Source organism: Haplochromis burtoni, unplaced genomic scaffold (genome assembly GCF_018398535.1).
Source record: "Haplochromis burtoni strain Fernald_Lab_line unplaced genomic scaffold, NCSU_Asbu1 Contig_2, whole genome shotgun sequence".
In the NCBI taxonomy this organism is placed as follows: domain Eukaryota; kingdom Metazoa; phylum Chordata; class Actinopteri; order Cichliformes; family Cichlidae; genus Haplochromis; species Haplochromis burtoni.
Genome location: NW_024582363.1, coordinates 2,467,431 through 2,493,674, shown reverse-complemented (window position 1 = coordinate 2,493,674; position 26,244 = coordinate 2,467,431). Strand labels below are relative to the sequence as shown.

The 26,244-nt window shown below is 39.9% G+C and overlaps 1 protein-coding gene across 1 annotated transcript; it reads right to left on the bottom strand.

Moving 5' to 3' along the window:
* Positions 1-1,853: 1,853 nt before the first annotated feature.
* Positions 1,854-19,797, bottom strand: sv2ba (synaptic vesicle glycoprotein 2Ba). The gene is made up of 13 exons (XM_005913044.2): positions 19,629-19,797; positions 15,226-15,954; positions 10,930-11,110; positions 9,097-9,248; positions 7,681-7,814; positions 7,103-7,192; positions 5,806-5,919; positions 5,588-5,676; positions 5,290-5,454; positions 5,062-5,195; positions 4,765-4,965; positions 4,507-4,666; positions 1,854-3,227 (listed from the first exon to the last, which is right to left on the bottom strand). Exons 2-13 carry the CDS (start codon positions 15,701-15,703, stop codon positions 3,044-3,046), a joined length of 2,082 nt encoding a protein of 693 aa, XP_005913106.1. The 5' UTR covers positions 15,704-15,954; positions 19,629-19,797; the 3' UTR covers positions 1,854-3,043.
* Positions 19,798-26,244: the final 6,447 nt, after the last annotated feature.

Here is a 26,244-nt window from a genome sequence, read left to right as displayed (position 1 = left end):
CAAATTCATGCGGCAATGACAGCTATTTTGTTAGTGTTTTGTTCTTTGTGTGTGTGTGTGTGTGTGTGTGTGTGTGTGTGTGTGTGTGTGTGTGTGTGTGTGTGTGTGTGTGTGTGTGTGTCAGTGGGTGAGGTGGCATGTGAGCGGAGCACATTTTACACCCTAGGTGTGAAACAGTGCTGGAACCGGAGGGGTCAGCCAGAGGTGCACAGTAAATTTCATCTAGTTGTTAGAAAGTGACGTTCACAGAACATCAAAGAATCCAGCTGGCCAACACGACTCAGGCAACTTCTTCTCCAAGCAGGAAGATGCTGTCAGGCTGCAGAAATAGGTCAAATTGCGCAAAAGTCAGTACGAGATTAAATTTAAATATTAGCTTCAGAGACAACGTTTCACTGGCCTCTACAGCCATGAGACATTCTGATAAGCCTGGTAGACACATCAGCAGAGTGTCTTTCACACCTTAGCCAGAGTAAACACATCCTCCTACTACTGGCACTTGCTCACACTTGTGTGCTGCCATGTTTTTACTAGTTCCCCACAATCACACAGCTGGCTCTGACATGGGAACAGCTATTTTTTTCCTCTCCCTTTCGCAGTCATCGTACCTGAAGGAGAAAACAATTTGCTAGAAAACAATCGAACGAACAGGTCGCAAATGCTTACATTAAAAAATAAGCAAGATATAATTTCATTTTTTTAATCATGTTTACATGACCAAATAAATAAATTCAAAGGACATTTTTTTAAGACGGCTATGCTGATTGTATCTTTCTTCTTTATCACTTAACAGATTTTTAAATGTTCTGCCAGTATTCATCACTGTGTCACAGTTTATATTCAGAGTGCACCTCCCACTGAAAGCACACCTTCATCTGTCAAGCAAAACACTATTGTCAAATGTTTTCTTATGGGTATTTTGTACATTGTCAGATTATATCAAATGGACAAGCTCAACATTTTGAGAAATGCGCTTATTTGCTTTCTTGCCAAGACTAAGATAAGACTGATAGCGCTGACACACAACCCCCCTGTGATTATTGCTTTGTTTTTGTGTGACTAAATCAAATGAGATGTAACATTAGAGTTGGGACACTTCTGCAGGGTGAATCAAAATGAAGCTCAGTATTTACTGAGGATTAAGATTAACCTCTGGCAACAGGACAACAGTGAAAAGTGAACCCTTTAGTGCGATGATGATAAATGCACATTGTGTCTGAATAAAACATAAATAAATATTCTGTTTCATTATAAAACGGTGAAGCTTGCATGCAGAAGATGTGCAGGACATGTAAAGAAGCACATAACCTACATTATTTCTCTACTATGGGAACCAGTCCATGTCTTGCACAAGTCTCCAAGTTTTTATTTATTATTTTGCCATGGTTAGCATTGTCACCTCACAGCAGTAAGGTCATGGGTTTGAATTCATACCGGGGCCTTTCTGTGTGTAGATTGCATGTTCTCTCTGCTTGTGTGGATTCTCTCCAGGTTTTCTGGCTTTCTCCCAGAATCCAAAGACACGCAATGGCTATGCTGAGCTATCTACTGGTTTGGAATCAACCCTGTCTTTTAAATATGGTCACTGTTGGCTCCAAAATTAAAAATGCAAGTCCACAAACCAGTGGGTGACCACAGTCAGATGTGGTGTGTCTTTGAGCCAATCACACCTGTACTTAGAGGGTCATTGGATCACATAGAAAAGATTTAAATCCCCAGAAGAAGAGCACCTCCATTGCTTTTATATGCATCTGTCAGTGACTTCTAAATCAACACAAAACAGGTACTAACAGTTTTCCATAAAGTTTAAAATGTATGACATTTTTCATGTGTTCATGAACCAGGAAACCAGATCATGAGCCCTCAGCTTTATTCAAGTCATGTCTGCAGCTATTATGTTACAACTAATATACACAGGTCTATATGTACAACCACAAATACAATACTGGTATTCAAGACTGTTGTGATTCAGTGAATTCACAGATGTGTGGATAACAGCGCGCGCACATACACACCTCAGTTGTGCCAAAAAAAAAAGTAACACCTTCTTTAGAAGTCTTGAAACATAATATGCAACAAGTTCTGTAAATCAGTTCTTCATCAGTATGTTAAAATGAGAGCATCATATCAAAACATCTATTTTCACAGTCATTCTTTAAAAAAAAAAAAACAGACAAAAACAAATTAAACAGTTCCTTACACTTTGTCATGGCAAGATGTGACAAACAAGACTCTGATTCTACATTATCACCAGCAAAACACAGCTCTACCACTGAGGACAGACACAACGTCTCAGAGTCGAGGACACGACGACAGACAAGGAGAATTGTTTTGGTTGGATACGCTGGGAGAAATGGACGGGAGAGGATTTCATTTAAAAGAAAAAATCTTCTACATTATTGAAAATGGTGAATCTGGATTCAAGTCTACAGAAAACAAACCAAGCAACAACTAAAGAAGACTACAGACACCACAGGACACCGCAGAATAAACAAAGACTGTGTGGGTGAAATGGGTGTTTTCTCTGAATAACAACACCTGCAGTGATATTGCTGCTGAGTCTCGGCGGTGAATACAACAGGATTCTAATTCATTTCAAGTTATCACTACGAGTCCTTTCTCTTTCTCTGAGAGGGAATGAAATCAAAGCACGACATGGTAACAAGAACTACAACACCTTTCAAGTACACATTTTCATCTCATATTAATCTTTTACACGAACCTCAAACAACACAAATGTTACTACAATGTGTGCAAACGCAGGTTGGGAGAAAGATGGAGGGAAGACAAAGACTAGTTTTTTTATTCAATGTGACAGAAAAGCTGGGCAGCCTGAGGTACTTAGAGACAGAACAGAAAGCAACCACAGGTTTATATAGGCAACCAGACAGGTTTTCAATAGTTTTACTCATCTAGCACAACGTGGCCTTTCTTTATTACCTTTGTGTTTCAGTTTAAAAAAGCTGATACTTTCCCCAGAATATGCGGCTTCACCCATAGCTAGACTGCGTTTGAGGCCCAGAGGCTGCAGGAGTTTGGCTTTTCAGGAGAGGATTTTCTCCCGGGTTTCGGGCAGTTTAAGAGCCACCATGCCTCCACAGACGAGGGCGGCGAAGGCCAGGAAGATGGGGATGATCTTGGTGATGCCGATGAAGGCGGCAAAGATAGAGCTGGCAATGATGGCCGCAAACTTACAGATGCCATTCAGGATGCCGAACGCAGTTCCTCTGCAGAGTCAGAAAGACAGAGAAGGGTTAGAGTCATAACTTGGCTGATTTACTGATGAAGTGAATGTGTGGAGAACCGAATTGGCCATGGATGCAGGTTAACGTTTGAGTTCATTTGTTCTCCGCTGGCATTGTTTTGCACAAAGGTGTTCACTTCTGTCTGCCAGGAAAAAACATCAAATATGCCTCACAGGTGCTGTGAGGTGCGAAGCACTACCTGCAACGTTAGGAACCAAGAACAAAGCTGCCAAACTGAAAGCTTGAGCCTCACAGAAGACAAAACAGAATGCAGGCAATAGGACATGAGGCATCAGCAGAAAGAACAGCGAAAACGCCTGTGTGTACCAAGCATTGTGTCACCAATGTTGTGAAATATCCAAGTCATTTTTGCGCAACTAGGGGGTGTCAGAGTTTAGATATCTGAGAAAATGATTTAGGGAGCCAGCTATGAGCGCAGGCCACAAAGAATAATGCACGAGTTTGTGCAATGTATTTGTTCAGGAAATAGCTGGTTTTAGTTAAGCTACTTTGTCATTTTTGTATTGGTTTATATATTTTTACACATTAGCGCGATGGCACGTTCCATCTCGGTGGTACACACTGGTGTATGCTTTCCTTATTTCAATCATTTCTAAGGGCAGGTGCCACATTTTGAGTTTAGTTAAGCTACTTTGACATTTGCAGTGTGTTGCTGTGCAGTAATGGTATACTGTTTTTCATTCCTCAGCAAACCACAGTAACACAGCTAAGATTGGTGTACTAACAGCTACCTTTCTATATATAATGTGTATAATTTTGTTATCAACTGCAAAATAACTCCCTTTATATCAGGCATTAAATTCACATATAAGCTCCTGGTTGCATATTTTCTCATTTTCTCCCCCGGCAGATGTGATTACTCAGTTACTCATTAAAGTCCTGCCTTTACTAGTTACAGTTCTTATATGTTGTAAATATCTCACTCCATTTGAAACAACAAGTCTTCGGGTTTACTGGATGTGGATGTTACACTTTGCCTCTCCCAAGCATAAAATGGACATGCATGCCTAAGCTGCAGTACCAGCAGGGGGGGAGATTATATATTTAAAGCCAACGAGTCACTACTGAACAAAGAAGGCATGAAGTGCATTCCAGGCTATTTTTGGTTAAAATGCAGCTGCATATTTGTTGTTCTAGCCTTTACTGAACGGTGGGTTTGGCCTACCCTTTTGGAAGAGTCATAATAATTTATCTGTACTATAATGGAGCTCATATTACACGTAAAAATGGGATAGATTACCGTTTAGAGGACGGGTAGAGTTCCACAGAAATTACTTCTAGTCCATTCCAGGCTGCCACACTGACGCCATAAAAGAGACACTGCCAACATATTACAGCTCCTTGACTGAAACTTAACAGCAGAAGGAAAGTGCAGGCCGATGACGCCAGCATAGAACCACCTAGAAAGACAAATAAATGAGGACATACTGACAAATATTTGACTGAATATTTGGCTACGTAAGCTCATCGTTCCTGTGCTGCTCTCTCCTGAGGTCACCTATTATGCGGATCCTTCCTATCTTGTCCATGAACAACGCTGAGATGATGTTCCCAGGCAAGACAGCCAAACTGCCCAGGAAGCTGACCATGTAGATGACAATGTCATTCTCCTCCTGAAAGTTCAGATGGCAGCCTTTCTTCGGGTGGAGAAAGGTGGCATTTTCCATTCGACAGTTCTTGAACTTGTCCTGCCAGAGATCTGAAGAGTACAGAGGGTTAGACTGTAAAAAGTGCTTACAGGAGAAACCTATTGCTTTAGCTAATTGTACAGTTTCAGTGCAGTCTGGTCTGGTACCTGTGTTATAGAAGACGGTGTTTTTAATAGTGCAGTTCTCAAAGAAGGTGTTGGTGGATTTGATATCCTCAAAGTAGCAGTTTTCAAACAGAGAACTCTCAAACTTGACCGACTTGATTTCAATGTTGGCGAACCTAAATGAAAATAATGACATGAAGCAGTAGCACAAACAAACGAAACTGTGAAACTGAGAAAAAATTTATAACATTAGGTGTTACGGAAATGTACTTGTCATGGATGTACTCCCCCTCACGGTGGATCTGGTTGACCAGAGAGAAGTTAAAGTGGAAACGCTCCACACGTTCTCGATGGAATATTCGGACTTTGGACTCGTACTCCTCATACTGCATGTACTTGATCATATCAGGAAACCACACTCCAAGCCCGTGATAGCTGATACACACAGAAGGATTGGAAGCATGAGTGGAGAAAACTAAAATGATTCGCCTGAGATAGAAATTTTAAATTTTTTTCTGTAGATGAAAGCACAGGTCTGTTTTGACCTCAGCTTTCAATGAAGATCTACCTGAAGGCCAAACAGAACCAGACAATAACCAGAAGGAGGCCTTGTAGTCGGAGCTCCGGCGCTGATAGAGACATGATATTGGCCATCACCTAAGGAAGGAGAAAGAGACCGACAGACAATCAAACTTGACATGCAAGGTCTGCATTAAAAAAGAAGCGAAGCAAAAAATTGTCTATTTTTTTTAATTCTGTTTTATTTTACTGTAAAGTGTTGCAGACCTGTTGCAGCATGGTCATTTTTCTGACAGTCCAGCGCTGGAAAGCAGTCCCAGTCTCACTCTGGATCTCTATGAACTCATCCTCCTGAGTTTGTGGAGTCTTGATGTTGGTTACCTTGACAAAGGCATCAAGTTTTTTTGATTTTTTTTCATGTAAAATTACAGATGACACAAGTGTGACATAAAAAAAAACATTAAAAATAAATAAAACTTTAACTTAAGCAGAAAACATGTAAATTAATATATGATCGAGTTTTTAAAAAATGTTTTTGTGTTAGATCCTTGAGTTGAAACAATAAAACAAAAACAAAAAAACCTGTCGGGGATATTCATGGTAATGAGTGTTGCACACAGACAAACAAACATTGGAAATTTTGATCAAAGTTTCCTAACCAGATTAATTAATAAAAACAAATGATTATCAGGACTTGTGAATAACATTTCATCAGTATGTTAACAGATGGGGCTCTGGGATTTATGTTGTTTTTTTGGTTTTGTTATGAAGCATCTTCATCATTACTCTAGTCTAATTAGTTAATTTCTTACATGCATGTGTTCCTTTCAGTTATTCTGAATTTCAGACTCTCATTTGTCCAACCCGACTCACCCCCATCTCCACCTCATCCTAGTTGCACAGAGAACCTCAATCAAATCTTCAAGTCCATCACCACCAGTGTCTAGAGTTGTAGGTCCTGTTATGTTAGTTCATTGGAGTTGCTGAATGGTCAACTCTTTGGTTCAATAAATTATTATTTTTTGATTCTTTCAAATGATTTCTCCTCAATGATTTTTACTTTATTGCACACTCAAGAGCCCAAGAACCGTCTTCAGCTTCATTTCACCAAGGCCTCTCCCTCTGACTGCCACCCTATCCACACAGGCACTTCCTGGATGAGTTATTTTGGGCTTGTCCAGCTGGCACGTGCAACTGGACAAAAATGTTCCTGCTGAGCAGGAAGCCCCAGGGCAGGCTCAGAACATGCTGGAGAGATTATGTTCCTTAGCTTGCTTGGGAACCCTTTGGTGTCCCACTAGAAGAATTGGAGGAGGCTGCTAGGGAAAGGGAGGTCTGGGAATCTCTGCTTAGACTGCTGCCCTTGGACCAAGATAGGCAGCAGACAATGAATAGATGGACGAAGAGATGTAAGACTAACTCTAAGGTATTTACATAAATTACAAAGAGATATCACCTGCACAAACGCAGGGAGATTGGAGCTACATTTATTTTATTTTGTTAATAAGTAGATAACTTTTCTGTCAACTGACTGAGCCAAACATGAGTGTAAATGAGGGCTTACAGTGAAAACTCTCTCTGGCTCCCCCTTGGCTTTCCAGTTGGTGTCATGAACTTGTCGCAGGATCATCCACGCCTCATCATGCCGTGCATTCTGAAAAACCACACGTACAAACATACAAATATCTATTTAAACAAGTTTAAAGAGCACCCTGTGAAACCTCTCAGGGTTTTCCAATGTGTAGCTGAAATTATAAAGTTTAGTGCACTATATATAAGAGTGACTCTTTTAATCATGGGTTTTGGTTTGAGCGCTTAAACTTTCCCACCAGCACTGCAGCCAGATGAATGTTCCCATTAGGTCTGCCTCTTATTAGAAGGGGTAATGTGTGATAACTTGTGGTGCAGCAGTAGCATACAAATACAATACCACATGTGGTTAAAGCCCTGATATTGTCCAGGATGAGAAACAGGGGTGGGTGGTGTTCTGGTGCTGTCTTAGCAGCTCATCGCTACCTTTGCACAGCAGTGGGATGTTGGTGTGGTGATGACTCAACATTCTTAACCAATCACAGCTGGATGCATAATCCTGACAATCAATATTATTACTACAAACTGGCTACACTGGTTCCAGTATCTGACCTCCAGGAGGAATCTCGGGCTCTCCGGCATGAACACGAGTCCGATGAGTGCGGCCAGTGCAGGAAAGAGACACACCAGGATAAACAGTCTCCAGCTGTGCATCTGAAGATGTGTACCGATGGCAAAACCCCAACCTGCAAAAACCACCCAGTGAAGAACACGTTAATAGTTCCACAAACCTTGTTTTCTGGAATGCTTTAATTATCAAATCACAGAATTAATGTGTTGCAATTTTTTTTCTTGAGTTGTTTACATTTGAGTCATGAAAAGTCAATTACAAGTAGCCAACTGTGAGGCTGTTTGGGAATCTTTTTCAAACTGGATGCTGGCGGTATGTTTGGTTTTATTGTGAATAATTAATTCAGAACATAACTGATTAGATAAGGTTCCAGATAAGCCATATTAATGAGTTATTCAATACATTTCACCACATTATGCAGACTGAGAAAGAAAGAGAAGAAGCAAAATGTTCCCACTATGAGAAAAATTCCAACAAAAAGCAAGGGAGGAGCCAAGGGCGGGCTACACACAATTTTCAAGAGCAAGAGCTACATTCTCAAACATGATTAGATGACATTTACTAATAGAGAATCAAGGATGGATAGTAAGCAAAGATCTTCAGAGTTCAAATCCTCCTCTGGTATAAACAGCAGCACAGAAACAGTGTACTAGGGGCTTTGTGGCAGCTCCTCTAAGTGTAATGGCCCAGTACTTTTGTGAATAAAGGGTATGTGGGGCAGGATGGTGCAGGATGGTGTTCATAGACATAAAAGTTAAAAGGCGAGTGTATGAGGTGTCAAATTGCTGTTGAACTTCAGATAAATTGCCTCCAGAAATTACATTCAGTAACAATTTTTTTGTCATCGTCATTTCTCTTTACTGTCACACATGAACACATTTTAATAGCGCAAATACATTTTATTGTAATCTTATGAACACGATTATTAAGCAAAGAGATTAACTTCAGTAGCATTTCAAGAATTTTGGGCAAATAGGAGTAAGAGGCAAAAAAATGTGACATTTTGGACTGCAGTGACTTCCCATTTGGCAGAAAAGATTAAGACATCAGCTTCTGTTCAGCAAGTAATGGTCTCAGCCACTGATTAAAACTGAAATAGTAATGCTGTTCTCCCTACGAACACATTACGAATTGCTAATACTGCATTTGGTATCACATACCAAAATTGGGGTATCGTCACTATACTACGTTATTAAATGTAATATTTTTAGAAGGCAAACGTTTAAATTTGCAAACTTGTGCAAACATTAATGCACGAGGCATTTGAACTGACAGCCGTGAGAGACTAACAGAGGACACTGTTATTACAGACTCCATTTGTGGGGGTCTCAATTATTCATCTTATATGTTTTAATACTCTACATGTGTTTGTCTGTTTATCAGAGTTTGTGCGTTACCATAATGAGGGATGATTCCCCAGGCGGTGAAGGAGGCGTACAGGCCTCCAAACATCCAGAACATGCAGAGCCAGCTCAGATGTTCTCCACGTTTATCCATCTGCAGGAACTCAGTAAAGTAGGTGTACACAATTGGAATGGAGCCACCAATTCTGGAGGAGGGATCATAAAACATAAAATTAGTGTAATCTTACACAGATGTTTTTGATTTTGATGCGATTTTGTCCAGATTTTAGGACATCCTATTCCTTTGGATGTTCGTCAAATTTGCTTTAAAGACAACTTGTCACACATTTGCATTTTAAATGAAAAATTAAGGCCAAACCCTAACTGGAAATGGAAAATTCTTATCTAAAACTCATGATAATGCAAGCTTCAAACACTCGTGATTAAAAACATTTTGTTATATAATGACAGAATTACTGGCATTGATAGAATATTTGATAGGTTTTTCAGAGCTCATTTTATTGAACAGGCACGAGTTAAGTCAAGATTTTGATTCCTATCATGAGGGTGATTATTGATTTAATTCTGGAGCCTTGCGATAAGGAAGTTTCAATGCTGGCGATGGTCACAGTTTAATAACGGCATCAGCAGGGATATTTGATCGTTTTGGCCAATGCCGTTTCCATTTCTCAGATCTTTTACATACTTTGTGGGACATTGAAACATTTTTTGAACTGTGGGGGAAAAAAATCAGATTATCACATCTGTAGGTTTAAAATGACTTCAAGGATTATTGGCATTTTTGAAGATTCCTCTCTTTTTTATGACTGTAGCAAATCTTTTCATACAGGGATGTGCAGTCAGCCTCCTGTTAGCATGCCAGAAAAATGCACATAGTTTTTCTTCAAATGTGAGTGTTAATGACTAACGTGGGACTCATTATCACCGCGAATCAGCGACAGCAGAACAGTTTATTTCGGTGACCTTGTATTTTGTTGCTGAACAACAAGCTCAAACATCAATATTGCAGATCTGGCTGGAACCATTATCAAAATAAATGTGTCTTTGAAAGTTGCAAAATCAATCAGTGCGCACCAATAGCTTCACCGTAAGGTGCTGGCAACAGCAGGAACTGAGCAATAAAGCTGAAAATAAGAACAATCAAACAGCACTCTTTACTTGTTTTAATTAGTGTAATAAAGAAATGCTCTGTTGAAGTAAATAAGCAGAAATCTCCTCGTGTGCAGCATGCAGTCTTTGAGATGGTGTTAACAGTGTGTTCTCGTGGCATGTGCCAGCAGGCTGCACATGATAGCATGCAGAGTAGAAGGTACTACAAGACCCCTACTTTACTGTAATCTTCCTGGCTCTCTCCTGCAATTGTTAAATGGCTTAAACAACAGTTTTTGCTTTACACTTCCTCATGTAGTTGGAGGATCTTGCATAGCAGTAAAGAACGGATGTCAAACTGCCCAACACAGTAAACGCCAATTAGACTCAAACACTGGGTCAGTTTTTCTTTTAGAATACCAATTAAACTAATTTAGCAGTCTGAAATGTCTAATATAGCCCACCAAATTAAAACACTCCATTATTAAAGCACTAAGAAGCATAATAGGTTAGATACAATAGAACATGCAATGTTTTTAACATGCATATCAGTTACTTTCTTCTGAGCAGTCTGACTAAATGTACCACAGACCACAGTCTTTTTAATGTTAGTTCTACCAGGTACATTTTTTTCTTTAAATGTCAGAGGTATTATTTTGAAATCTCTTTCTACTAACTTATTTATAGAAAAGGTCAGTCAGTCTGACAAAAGCCTGTGGATGTTTTTTTCTTTGTTCAAGTAATGTAAATGTAAATTTGGCTAAGTCAGTGTCTCACCCAAAGCCAGAGCAGAACCTCAAGAAGAGGAAGAAGCCGTAGCCCTGAGCGAAGCAGGACAGGAAGGAGAAGACCAGGTCGATGGTCAGGACGTAGATCAGACACTTCCTCCTCCCCATTTTATCACACAGACCACCCCACACCAGTGCACCCACCATCATGGCCACATACACCAGGAGACCTGCAAATACACACGCACATATTTAATCACTTGGGAACCTGGTTAACTTGAAATGTGACCTTTACAGATTCACACATCCACACACAAACAAACGCTTCACTTTTAAAACTCAAGTCAAACACAAGGGGGCTCCCTTTACCCTTGTATGAAGTAGGAAGAAGAGAAATCGTCACACAGTGTTTCAGTGTGACACATTCTTACGTTTGAGACAAAGAAATAAAGGTCACAATAATTTCCCAGGAAGAGCATTTCGCTTCTACAACACTCACCTTCCATATTTTAAAACCTGCTTTCAGTTTTCTGTTATTTGGGCTTTCTCTGACATTTTATTGTTTCTTTGATTACATGCTTTATCACTGCAGACTCCCACTCTGAGTCAGGCCGGTCTGGAATCTGTCAGCATGCAGCAGGCAGGTGGTCCAGCCTGCCATTTCTTCTTGTTCTGAAGCAGTTCCACAGCTCCACACAAGAGCATACTCCATTTTTCATTTTAATGTCTCTGGGGAGAGAAACAAGCTCTCCTGTCTTAGCTGTTTAGGGACTCAAATCTACAGCCTCAGCTATCTTCTTCAGCGTGTTGTTTAAACCACTAGAACAATGCATACTTCCTGCCTAGTCTGTGTTTTTACTACACAGCCATAACTACAGAGGAACTAAGCAGCTTAACAGCACGTGGAGCCATAGTGTGCACCTTCCCCGTGGATTACTAGACTACCCAAATGCTCTGATGCTCCACACGCCAAGTTGCATATCCCATTCAACTCGAGACTGCACAGGGGAAAGAAGAGTAAAAGCTATCATACCATCTAATATGCTGGCCAAATAGTTGCTTAAGGAAATGTGTACGCCTCAGATATCTGCAAGGATAAATTAACAGGATGGCCTTGCATTTAGAAATCCCATCTTTCACATGGAGGCCTAGGATCTGTCCTGGCAGCAACAAGCTTGCAAAAGTGTCCTTGAATACAGTGAAGACACTTAGTCCCTGGAGGAAAAGGGAGAATTTATCTTTTCCTTCCTGTATTAAAAGTGAAAGCACTGTGCTGAAGTGCTTTTATCACAACTGTAGGCACAGAACAAAATACAGCTGCAAAAGATGCCAGAGATACAAAATATATAGTAAAAGAGACTCCATGCTCTTGAACGTGAATAGATGCTGTATAAATTAATTTCCAAATAAAATGAATTAAGCCCACTTCCTCAGATAGCACATTTGTGACTATTTCAACTGTTAAATCGATGCATTTTTCTAACCAGGTGAATGATCCACATTTTTGCTACCTACTTTCATGAATCAGTGCAGTTTTTCTTTGTGATTTTATGATATTTGATCATTTGTTAACTTACTAATCCATGAGTCCCTTGAAAACTGGGAAGCAAACGTCAGCAATTGTGAAACAAGTGGGTCTATCCCTGCATGGGAGGCACTTTGTTTAAGAGAATATCATCTTTGATAAATACCCAACATTAGACCCAACATTATCAACGTTTTACAAAATGGTTTCAAATCACTGAAAAGCCTTTAAGTGAAAATGTTGATCGTTGCTGCCATCTCACACAGGGACCAAACTAAAGGATGGAAGTTATTTTAATTGTTAGCTTCTGGCTCAGCTACTTTAGGTTGTTTACTATGTTTAAATGCCTCACTTTTTAAAACACATTTATCACAAATGAGTTCTCATATACATTGTTACTTCAATTAAAAGTGTAACTGTTGTTAAGATAACCAAACTAAATTTAAAAAACTAGCATTAGCGTGTTCATTTTTCCTTAATCGACTGTTTCCATGGTTGAATACTTTTCCAACTTTTCTGAAAGTATTTGAATTTATGTTTTAAGAAAAATGTATAATGTGTTAGGGCAGTAGTTATTCAACATTGTTGAGTACATTAGCAAAGTTTTCCTGCTAAAACTAAATTAGAAACTACTGAATCTGTGAGATAAAAAAGAAAATAAGAACTGAAGGCTCTGAATGGGCAGTGAAGCTGCTGTTTTCAGAAATCTCTAGAAACATGTGAAAATTCAAATTCTGAGCATCACAGACCTTGACATTTTGAACGATTAGCATGATTTCTCCCAGTCTGCCAAAACATTTCAGTAATAGACATGAAGCACCAAAGACAATCTGGCAGGTATCATAAAATTATCTACGTACGCAGTAGCTGTGGATCAAGTATAGCAGCTTGGGTTGAGATTAAATCTGAGCAGAATATCTGATATCATCAATCAGGTGTAGGTTCCTTTTGTTTGTGTCCACCACTGTGTCTTCCTCTACTGAACACTTCACCCTGCAGATTAAACAATATAACTGTCATTAAAGGTGAGTGTGCTAACCCTCCTGTGTTTAACAAAAGCTTTGGGAGTCTGTCTGCTTTCCAGGACTAAGGTTACGATTAAAGTAATTTCTGTTCCTGTGTGTCTAGTGGACAGAGCATGAGCATGAATCAGACAGGATCATTCTGCAGATCTACTTCATATTCTCAGCCAATGATCAGCTCTCTGCCCCCATTCTGCGCAAACAGACGCTGTGATTTCATTTTCACCAGGCCTTCCTCCTGCTACCGCAGCCTGTCAGAGGCCTGAAGCATATCTGACAGCTCTGCACCAGCTCCGCAGGCCGCCAGGATCTCTGACTGCTGCAACATGCTCCATATTAGCCTGGGAACACACACCGAATGCAATCACCACCGGGTTCCTCATCAATCTCTCGCAATGCTTCATCCCAGGAGCCTGTTGTTAAGATGAAATGAGCGATGTGCAATCTGCCACATCGCCTGGCTACACACGAGGTCTGGGAAATAAGGTGAAAGGCTTTAATTTGCAGTTCAGTTGTCTGCACAGAAAGTGAGGAACTGACGTTTTCAAGGTAAATCTCCCGATAAGTCCACGCTGCATACAAATTTCAGTCCTAAAGATAACTAAATAATTAAAATATATCTGTTGGCACCCTCAAGCCAACTCCCAGACACATGGAGGACCACTGCCAAGGCTCAGTGAAGCTAATCTGGTTGCTCACAGTGGACCCAAACTCCATTAGGACACACAATGTTCATTATGTTCTTTATTTTTGCATTTGCCTAGAAAGATCCAAGCCTTTTCCCCCTAATTTGCTCCAGCGACTGGGGGATATTTTTATCTGAAGCAGTGGGCTGCAGCCATGTGCCGTCAAGAGCCAAGCATATGCGGGATTTTGTTCCAGCCAAGCACAACAACAGATCATTTCACTGATGAGATCCTCCTCCCTGGGTAAAGAGTGAAACTCTTCGACAGATGACTGTAATTAGGTAGTCTTGCAGGTTTTTATGTCTCTACATATAATTTATGTTTGTCATGCTAGCCATATGATAAATAATGGCAGAGGGAGTAGTTTGTCAGTAGTCTGTTCAAACTGACATACTGTTGAATTGATTTTTTAAATAGATTTAACTCTACTGACTTTAGGGATGTCTTGATATTTTTTTAGCCTCGTGAAGTTGAGAATTATGGCAACTATTGGACAGAATGCTATGAGTATGCCATCTTTTGGATGAATTATAGGCCTCTCCGGGCCTTTCATATGGGTAAAAGTTACATTTTCTGACCAACTGAAAATCTGCAAACATGACTGTGATCTCTAATGAGGATATTTATCATATTATCATTATCATATTAAACAATATAGATAAACTGTCAAGAAGGAACAAGATTTTTTTTATGCTGAAAGTTAACATACTCTGGTTGCCATGCAGATAAAACAGCTGTGTACAAAAAAGATAAACAGGTCTTTGCATTTGTTGTCATTGATCAAATTTAGCTGCAGTTGTTGAATTCCACACTGACGGACATTTGGATAAGATCAGTGTTATCCACTATCCAGATATTTTGTACCTGAAACACTGTCCCAAAAGGCGAGTCAGCAAACTGCTGCAGTTTTTAAAAACAATTCTTAATCATCAGTGGCTCAGAAAGTGAGCGGATACACTTAATATTCACTATATCTCACATTTGTGACCTTAATTTTTCTCATTTAACAACGTCAACATTACTTATATTACCTTGACCCAACTGTTGATTTGATTTGGCTCTAAACAACCCTTGATCTGCATAAAATTTAATTGAAATTCAGTTAAGCTCACCCAGTAATCCTTTGTCAGCGTTAGATATGCACATGTCCTTTTCAGCACTGGGCAGGACAAAGCCCACCACGAAACCATCCACGCCATCAGCCATTAGCGCCAAGCCCAGCACAAAGAAGAGCATCCACTGGAAGCGTCCATGGCCACAGTCCTCCATGATGGTCTCGTATTGCTCTGGCAGGCTTTCCTCTTCCTCTTCCTGCTGGGCAGCCATCCGGGCTTTCCTCCTGGCCTCCACTCGAGCTGCCCGTCGTGCCTCCTTGATCTCGTCGGGGTGCGGGATGCCTTGGTACTCCCCCTCATACATCTGATCATCCTCATCTGCCCCTTCAGTGGCATCACTAGCAGCATCCTCGTCCTGTGGAGGGTAGTCCGTCTGATAAGGGTAGCCGTCTTGACCTCCACCATCTTGGGTGTAGGTGTAATCTCCACCTTCGGTCATCTGCTGGTTTACATTGTTGTGATAGGGGTCATCCATGGTTCCTGCTGCATGTAAGGAGAGCAGGAGTGACTTTGTCTCGGAGCCGTCGTGTGCTGAGGAAGCTCAAGTTGTCAGCTATAATGGCATAATCCTCCCAAGAAGCCGTGAGCTGCTCTCGTGTAGCTGCAGTATCCTGGTGTCAGAAGAAAACTGCAGGTCTTCTGTAGTTAAGTCTCAGGTTTAAGGCCTCAACAAGTATGCTGAAAGACTGTTACCTTCCGTGATACGTAAAGTGCTGCATGCTGAACCTGAAAAACAATGAACACCACACATTACATATTGTCTGTTAGCCCCACATCAATTGTAGAGGAAAAGCCATTGCTATGCAACGGTGCCCTTTGGGCAGGTAACAGGTAATGTCTCAAAGGACTTCCAAACAATCATTTTATAAAACTTACATCAAAATTCTATAAAAGTATCGGGGAAAGTACTAGAATAAGATTTAATGGTTAAACTATGATTAAACGTGTTAATTTTTGAAAGATTTTTAAACCTGTTTTTATCTTTGTATTGTATTTATTGCATCTATTAAAACAGATTTTGAGTTGATTTCCTTTTTATTTTTCCAACTTTTAAAAAACTTGCTTGTGAACTAAAATCCTATCCTTCTTCCAAAAATTTAATTTTTCAAAGTGTCTTGTGGAAGGAAAAACAAGTTTGGTAATGCTTTTCTCCCTCTCTGTAGGCTGCTTGTCCTTCCACACAAGCAGATAATCTCATCGTCTCCCCCGCTCAAATGCTCTGGCGCCATTTTGATCCATCACACAGCATTGCTGCAATGACACATTCAAATCTGTCTTGATTTTTCTGGTGACCAGAGGCCAGAGCATCTAATGCCGACGAACAGAGAAACACAAATTCCATTAAATTTGAGGATTTTTGTTGCTGCATCCGTTGCTGACGTGATTAAATGAGTATCACAGTGAAGCCAAGCACACACATGCTTGTAAAATCAAGAAATTGCTAACCTGAGGCTGTTATCCTCTGTAGTTTAGCGATAAAATATGATGTCATGTTTTTTTTTAATGCTTTGTGTCAGATAACTAAATGGCTGAATACCAAACACAGCACACAATTCAGTCACACAGTTAAACATTTAAACAAGACAAACCTTTATTTAACCTCTAACTGTATAGTCACAGGCAAATTTTAGCTTTTTATTCCTCCTCCAGCTACAGCTTCACATTCACACTTACACACATCTGTACTACGTATGAAGTATATAGTACTGTAAAGCAACCTATTAAACGTTTACTGCAGAAATTAGATAAAACTGGTAAAGAAGTAAATCTAGAAAACTGAATCGTCTTTGCATTAGTTAACATTAGCATAAAGTAGCATTAGGAGCATAAATTATTGGCCACGCCAGACCAAGTAATGCTGTACTTACAACTGTATGTATTATAATTATTAAGATCTTGTTTAATTATATATTTTTCTTCATTAAAAACACATTTCAAAAGGTAACCCACAAAGTTCACCTTAAATAACAGAATATATTAATTGATTTTTTTTAGCCTGACACTAATTAATGCAAATGACAGTCTTTAACATGATTAATTAATAAATACCTAGATCACCTAAATAACCCAGATCTCCACACAATCTCTGTTTCTCTGACTTCTGTTGCTTTTTGATGGCAAACTGATTTCCCCAGAGTAAACTATACCAAAAGGTTTTAGCATGTTTGTCCTTAAATTTCATCAGCCATACATTCCACATACGTTTTAATAGAATCCTTAATAGTTTCAATGAATAAGATGTATTTCCACCTGAATCCTTTCACATAACTTTAATTGTGATTTGAACCGTTTTAATCCTAATTTACTGCAGTTTTCCTAATGGACCATTTGTGTCCACCTAAGTGTTATTGGCATAACTTTCATCCGGTGATTATTAGCCCTGTAGAAATATTTGTAGTCCTATCATGTGACAGTGCTTGGTTTGGTTTGGGTGGGTCTGTGCTGGTTTGGAAGCAGGATGACGAATACTGTAAATTAATCCAGATTACGACAGCAGATTTTTTTTTATTCTGCCCTTGTTGCCTCACATCATTGTTTCATCATGAAAGTCACAGAGGTGGTTGGTAGCAGCGATGGATTACACAGTCTGGATTGATGCACTGAAATGTAGGCTGTTTGGTGCTTTCAGATGCGAGGTTTTTGAAATCAGAAAGTCTGAGTTAAAATCTACGCTTGAATCAGTTTTACTGTCGGAAGTAATGAGAAGAAGTCGAGTACTGTGATAGAATCACGATCATCTATTTATTATTTCTTCAAGCGGTGTGAATAATACATGAACAGTTCATGAGAGGGAATGTGTTAGGATGGATGCGCAGTCATGTTGAGAGAAGAGAAGTTGCTTTCATCATCCTGCTGCAGTTCCTTTTCTCACACAGCTGGCGCTTACATAACAGTTGGGCTGCCTAGTCTTTCCCCTCTATCTCCCGCCCTTGTTTTCTAACCTATTGATCCAGGTTTGCGTTCACAGCCGTAACTCACACTGCATACACACTTACACAGATGTCAAATCACCATTTGTGCCTCTGCAGTTTTTGAATAGGTCATAATCTGCCTTTCTCTGAGTGTGTCCCGTTGTTGAAAAGTCAGAGAGCCCCTTTGAAATCACGAAAATCAATGTGAGTCTGAGGTTTAACAGGAAGCAGAGAGGTTGCCACCTAATTTACAGAAAGCTATTTCAATTTCACAAATGACCTTTTACCATTCAGATCATTTATTATTTTGACTGAGCCAAACTCTGTAGCTCATTCTACAGAGAGCAATGGAACCACAGACTCGTGTGGCGTTACATATTAATGCTGCGATAATGGACTTTGGAAGAATAGCTCTACAGACACACACACACACATACTTATGCAGTGGATAGAGCATCAGAGCTGCCCAGTGGTCTACGTTTTGATTTTTTTTTCCAGTTGCAATTCTTATATTTAATTTTTAAGTTACCGTAGTTAGCAGTACCACTGCAGGCAGCTCCAGTTTAGCTGTAGGAGCCTAGCTTTATTCATTCACTTTTTCATACCCAGCTGGTCCAACCTCCTGCTTTTTAATCTATGTTTTAATTACATTTGAGGAAATGTAGAAATTGACAAAATCACAAATCAACCCTAGAACCCAGAGCGTTGTGCTTATTAATTGTCTGCAACAAGTCACTGTCCTCTAATTAAATTTTAGCCTTCAGTTTTACAATAGTATTTTTTAATTTGGCCCCTTTTGGTGATTGGATCACTCCCCACCCCCACCCACCCCTATTTCTGCAACACAGCTGTTTGATCAAAGCCTTACCTACAGCTAAGCAATTCTGAGAGGATCCAAACATTTTTCTTGCTCGCTAAAAATTGTTAGTCCAAATTGAAATTGCTGAAATTCTTATCAGCCTACAACACCAGGATCCCACTAAGCAACTCGTGTCTATTGAGATATAACACAAAATCAGTTGCACTACATCTGCTAAATGTCGTGCATCTGTTGATAGAATGACTGGACCATAACAGAAACAAGTTACTTTTAATCTCAATTCTGCACTGATCTCCAGAGGTCAAAGGAGAATCCCGTTTGATTTCTTGGGACAACTGTCTGCTAACTGACCCATTTCTATGTCTGATAGACAAGAGATTGGAGATTTTCCACTCAACGCATAAAATCTCATCAAGCATTCAGCTTTATGTCTTTTTGTAAAAGACAAACCAGTTGACACAAATAATTTCAGACTAAAATTTCTCTGTTTTATAAACATCAGAATTAGTGCTGACCATAAAGGAGCATTTGCTGCATATCATCAGGCCTGTGTTGCTGCACCACATCAAAATCATACTGCAGCTATCTTTTCCATCATTGTTATCTACTTCCTCACTAGTTCATCTCACAAAGCAGCGAGCATTGAAAAATAACAAATGTTATCTTACCAGAGAAAGCATTCCTGTAATATATAAAATGACTTCTGAACTTAAAAATGTGCTAAAGTCCAAGTAGCATTTTCAAATGTCGATCGCCTACATGTCAGTTTATCCTAAGGCCGTGCTGTAGACAAACCTAAGGGATTAGGGTCCAAGCTCACAACTCCCCCACCCCATCCATACACATACACACCACACACTACCCCTCCCTCACCAGGGCTCATCCCCACAGGAAACTCCCCAGAATTAACCCCACCAACCCTCTGGGAGGTAATGGTACAGTCCTAAAGGTTTAAATAGCAACAGGCTGAACTGACACTGACTGCAAACTGTGTAGTTGCTCTGCAGGATTTTTGGGATATTGCTGATCTGTATTAACAGAGGTCAGAGTTTATAGTCAGCTGTCAGAACAGCAGCCTTCAGATTTTCTGTTTTCCTTTTCTCTTTTTGGCTCAAGGACACATCAGCAGGGCAGATGCTCGTTGTCATGGGTACCTGAATGTGGTTTCAGTAATTTACATGAAGAAAGTTCCAAGAGGTGCACATTTTAGTTTACATCTAATCACCACACCAAGTGGTTTTCACTGCCTACGCCATGTTAGGATAATGACTATCTATAGTAACCCCAGTCAGGGACGCTCCCTTTTGTCCCAGAAGCAGAAGAGCTGCTTCCTTTGAGGAACAGCTGTATGCCAAAGTATCCTTGAATGAGACATTGGCTCGCTTTGCTGGCTGCTCATCCATCCTGAGAAACTCTGGATAAGCATATCAGCAAAACTGGATGAAATATTCCTTTTCCGTTGAAGCAGGAAGGAAGGGCTGGCAGTTTTATTTCTCTGGGTGTGGATGAGTGTAGAGGTTATTATGGATGTGTCTGAGTGGCACCTAGAGCGGAAGATGGATAATCATAGCTTTGCTGCTCCACATATCATTCCTGTGGTTTACATACACAGAATATACTGACTATGATAGAAGAGAGGTCTGATGCTACAAAAAAAACCCTGCAGTTATGGTTTGACGGTGCGGTATATGGATGCCCGGCATTTCCCAAATGATAGTAGATTATATAATATAAAAGGCTTTAATATATAGATGTATTACATAGGCCTCAAGAGGCCTTCTCCACCGTCTATCTGCAGTCTCCCTGGGCCAAAACATCCTTATATAGTTTGTTTTTACTGAGGGTATTTACATTGTCCTGTAATATAAAAGTGAAAGGCTAGAAAGTGTCCAAATCTGCTTGAGCAAGACATTAAAACACTTATGTATAGGTCTATTTACCCAGATGGATATGATACAATCCACTTTATTACTGTGATGTGATGCAGGTGGGTAGCAGGCAGAGGATGTACCCAAAGTGCAGGACTTGAAAGACAGAAGTAAACTAAGAATCACAGCTTTATTTAATGCTGGAATAACAACAGAGAAAATGAACTAACTAACCAAGCTATTGGTTGGGCAGACAGAAACTCACACGCCGTGAGGGAGATGCAAATAATATATACACAGGGAGAAGATAAGACAGAGAGGACACCCCTGGGGAACAAAGTCGAATCATACACATGAAGCAGGACTCTATCAAAATAAAACAGCAAACAACAACACACTGAGATCTAGATTGAGACACATTAACTGGATTCAGGTACTGGACCTGTGAATTAACATGAAAGGACAAGAGACACCAGACAGACATGGGACCATGACCAGGGAGACAAATGATAAGACCATGGAGATTAGACAGGCTGCAAAAGGAGATGCTGATGACAAGACAAGACCAGGAACAGACTAAACACAAAAGGGAATTAACATAATAAAACAAGAGCCAGGAACTAGAAATAACAAACTCAGACACACTAGAGAATACTAACTACAGAAAACTAATGCAGAACTAAAACATGAAAATCTCTTAAATCCCAAAGAAGGAATCACACAGTCATAAACGCAAAAGCTAGGTCCAAGACCCAGGACCATGGCAGCTATGCTCTGAATCATGTTGCTGGGTTGATCCAGAAAACACACCTGTGAAAATATGGAGATGTCTAGGAGACAGAGCAGTGGACTTTTTGACCAGACTGTTTAACATAAACCTGGTGAGTGAGAGGATGGCACTAATAAAGGTTAGTGCCAGAGTTGAAGATGTTGAGGCTTTCATTGGGACTGACCAGGATGGACAAAATCTCAGCTTGAGCAGTTAGAGAGATGAGAGATGAGACTCATTTGGACATGTGCAGAGAAGGGACAGCGGATATATTGGACTATCTATGAATCTACTGATCTATGACCTCGGTAAAAACTTTTTGAGTGAGTTTATGGTTTCAGTTGCCTGTGTCATTTTTAATTAATACATTGTGTTCATTTAGTAAATTGGGGACCCGTTTAGAATAAAATGTTGATAAGGTATTGAATGTAAAAATTCTGAAGGTTCTCAGTCAGCTCTGTCCCTCAGCTGCAATGACTGTTCTGATAAATCAAGATAGTGGTGGTGGCTCTCTTTCAAAAATGTGTGTGTTGAGTGGGTGAATTGAAGACACAATCTAAGGTAGTTTGGATAAAAGTGGTATATAAATGCAGTTTGTTTACAAGAAGCTTTCAGAGGTAAAATTGCCCGGTTATTCACACGAAAATAAGATTTGCAGGAAAAGTCTGGCAAAAATAAAAATCCAGCACTGTAATACAAATACTTATTTACTGCTTTTCTATTCCGTTAGTCATCTTGTTGTGACCTATCAGATTAGTTTTTCTATGCCTTAACTGGAGTCTCTACAGCTGATATGTAAACCATATACCTGCCTGCTGGTTTAGATATGTATGCAGCATTTACAGCTCAAAATCTCTTTCCACAGACACATCTAAGTTTCATTATTAAATATTAAGATGGAATTATATATTAAGGTGTCTGAGTTGTGCATTGTATATATCAGAGATCATTTGTGCCTTGCTCACTAGTGTACATATTGTGTTAAGATTTAAATTTTAATTTTGATCCAATATTAAATGCACCATATGCAGCAATATATGATAGCTGTTACTAACTTGCTGTTACTATATAACGCACATTTGTGGGAAATGCCATGACAAAACACACACACGTGCACGCGCACACAAAATTCATATCTGTGGTCAGTCTGTCAACTCTCACACCCCCATCAGAGGACTTGGTACGGCCTGCTATGGGACATCATTATAAAGAGTAGATGTCTTACATAGAGGCAAAGCTCTCTAATCCGAAGGCCAGATAATTCGAGTGCAAAGAGGATTAGCTCCACCCCAGCAGAGCCATTGGCTAAATTTAGCCCCCTTACTCTCTGTCTTCACCAGTCTCCATTTAACCCCTCCTCCAAGCCCCACCTGTGACTGCCTTTACCCATCCATGTAGGGACACTATCCACCAATCACACATTGCAGTTCTTTATTACGCCATCATGACATCTACAGACATGCGCATCCACATAATCCACCCTCTCGGCCTGTTATTCTGGCCCTGCCTCCTGTCAGCGTTAATGATACTGTGTCACAGCTGCGCACACTTGATGTGTGCGCAGCTGTGACTCTGAAAATTTGTGCTTGGGTTTTACACTTTGTAATGTCTCCGTCCTTCATTTGCAGAGCTGTGTCCTCTGGCAGCACAGTGAGATTGCAGCTGATGGTGCCCGCCATAGGCCTGCCTCAGGAGGAGGGGCAATCCCTGCAATGAATTGAGGAGACGTCTCATGCAAATATCCAGGAAATGAATGGCTTCCAGGGGAGGATTCTGGGAAGGCGTGATAAACCCACTCTTCCATCCCTTTTAGCATGAACTCACTATTTACTGCTTTTACCTCCTATGAAATCTTTATAGACTGCAGGACCAAATAAATTTTTATTTCTGTGACCTTTGACATCCTTGCAACCTTGCATTATTGTGGAATTAAAGTTTATTTTTGAGTCATTGTCATACAAAGAACTACATTCTACTATATGTTTTGCACTGACTTAGGTATTGACTTGGGTTAGAGAAATTCCTTGCTTTCTCTCCTTTTCATGTCTAATGCAAACTCAATTGTTGCAGCTGTTTGTTTACAGTCTGATTTGCTTAAAATACTGTTTATAAGACCCTCAGGGTTTCTGCATCTTCTGTTCAAGTGTCAGTTCTTTTCAGCACTGCAGCTTCCTTTTGTTGAGTGCCTCATCTTCTATATATGTGGGCGCAAAATAACTTTAAGATAACAAGGCGGAGAAGAATACAGCAAACAAAACCCTGCTGGTACAATTACTGAGACATAGCTTGGTGTTTTTTCTCATCTGCTGACTGGGCCTTAATGGAGTCAGTGCTACATAGCTTAGAGAGGACGCTCCACATGATTGTGGGTCTCCAAGTTAAAGCCGAGTCTTATATGTAGCTCATTTCCCCTGTTCTTCATATTTGCCTATAGCTGAAAGATAAAAAACTATATATAAAAATGTGATCCAACGGACTTGTAGAAATGATAATAGATGAAATTTATGAGTTTTTTCTCCCAGCTGAGTAAACATTGTTTTGTGGAGTATATTCAGAAGCAGAAAAATATGGTTTTACATACAAATTTTCTGGTGAAATCTAAGTGAGGCCTCTTTGTTTATTTCCCCAGCTGTGCTTATCATGAATTATTAGCATGGAGTCGCTGTGCCTTCATGCCTCCTGTTTGCTCCTAATTAAAGAGGAAAGATCTGAGGGAGTTAATCTGCTGAGCTTTGGTGAATGGAGGTGGGATGTGGTGGCGGGTGGGAGACGGCCAGGGTCCGACCACCCCAAATCCCAATCATCTGGTTGGACACGCCAACTTAGCTTAAGTCACCTGACCTGCTCTCTGGCACGGATCCAGGACTGCATGCAAAGACACACAGAAGTGTGAAGAAACAAAGCAGTTGGTTGACTTCAATTCCGGGTGTGAACAAAGTGCAGTCATGGTTTTGCGTCGCTGGAGTCATTTGAACTGGTCAAAAACCGCTCTGATTGGTGGAACACACACAGAGTTTATGTGACAGTGATTTGTACTGTGGTGTGTTTCGACTGCACAGAGACAGTAAATCCCAGGTGATGAGGATCAAATGGACTTACTGACCTGCAGCGCCACAGATACTGACATCTTGTGGGCACTGAGATTATTGATAAAGGCTTTTAATTACAAAAACATTATTGATTTATGTCATCGAGATCTTTATTGTGACCTTTCACAGAACACTGTGGAAATAAGCTACACGAGGCCTCATGTCAGGCTCACAGGAAATACTCGTAAATGTTAATTTTGGTATTTTCCTGGCATTTGTTGACACTAAAATACAAGCATCCACATATTCATCACACACAATGACTGTGGGGTGGCAGTTTGGATGTCAGCCAGTCCATTCAGCTGAATGACAGCAGCATGACTGGTGCACTGTTATCTGTGCAATTATACCACACTGTATCATGATAATAAGGTACACTTTGAAGTTTGGAGCTTTTTTTTGCACACCGAGATGAAGAAAATAAGGATCTGATGGTAAGAATCTCACACCCAGAGTCAATTTAAAGTTGACAGTTACAGAGAATTGGTATGAAGTATCCTGAGAATTGTTGTACCTGTAAGGTAAGCATGTGAAAAGCTCTGCTGTAACAAATGGTGGGTGGCAGCTGAGTGAACAGTGCTGCTGAGAAAACAGACAGCTACAGCCCAGAGGAAGCTTTTATCTTTATGGTGTCAGAACTTTTTATGCTGAACATGTGTCTACTTTCCCAAAGTAACAATGATATGAAACTTCAAAGAACAATAGTCAGAGCATCTGGCGCGATATTTTTTTAACATGCAAGCTGTGTATTTACATAGAGATTCATTCTTTCCTTACATTTAATCTAAAACTGCCTTTATCAATATGGTTATATTAAAGGTTAAATGACTATATGTTATTTCTGAGGGATCAGCCATAATCAAAAATAACAAACAAAATAATAACCTCTTCATCTTTGAATTCAGGTGTTTACACTTGCTGGTATATAAAATCAAACACCTAGTCATGCAGCCTCTCTTTACTAACATTTGAAAAATAATGGATAATTCTTGTGGGTTCATTTAAATCTAGTATGGTGGTGTAATCTGATGTGGATGTGGTTCCCAAATCTTGGGAACTACAGCAACTCAGCTGAGAAGTGTCAGACTATGCAAAGTTACAGAGCAGGGTTGCTGAGTGCTGCTAGGCATGGTGCATTGCTGTTGCCTACAACTATGGCATTAACATCTGCATGAAAGCGTGTACCAGGAGCATCATCTCATTTTTCCATGGGTAACCAGCTCCTGTAGGTTAATGTGTACTGGCTGAAGTGACTTAAATGACTGAAGACTTGATAAAAATGCTCATTTTGAATGCAGATTTTGCTTGAGTGTTTACCTTAGACACCATATAGAGTGGTAGTACATACATTTTGTCTTTAACTTGTGTTGTGGACAGAAATCCAGCAGCGCTGCTTTAAATCAAGCTAGCATGTTATCTAAATCAGATTTTGAGCAAATTTTTATACAAAAAAATCTGTATGATGCTGCAAAATATAACAGAGCCTTATTTTATTAAGTAAAAATAACCCTCATAATCAATCTTTTACCACAAGCTATAATAATAATAATAATAATAA

What these genes read in the sequence shown, in the direction of transcription:
- sv2ba (XM_005913044.2), bottom strand. Translation starts at nt 15,703, where the DNA reads ATGGATGACCCCTATCACAACAATGTAAACCAGCAGATGACCGAAGGT. An exon ending in AGGTTCTGCTCTGGCTTTGG is followed by an intron (nt 9,249 to 10,929) that starts GTGAGACACTGA and finishes TCCCTCCTCCAG; the next exon opens with AATTGGTGGCTCCATTCCAA. An exon ending in CACCGTCTTCTATAACACAG is followed by an intron (nt 4,966 to 5,061) that starts GTACCAGACCAG and finishes TGTACTCTTCAG; the next exon opens with ATCTCTGGCAGGACAAGTTC.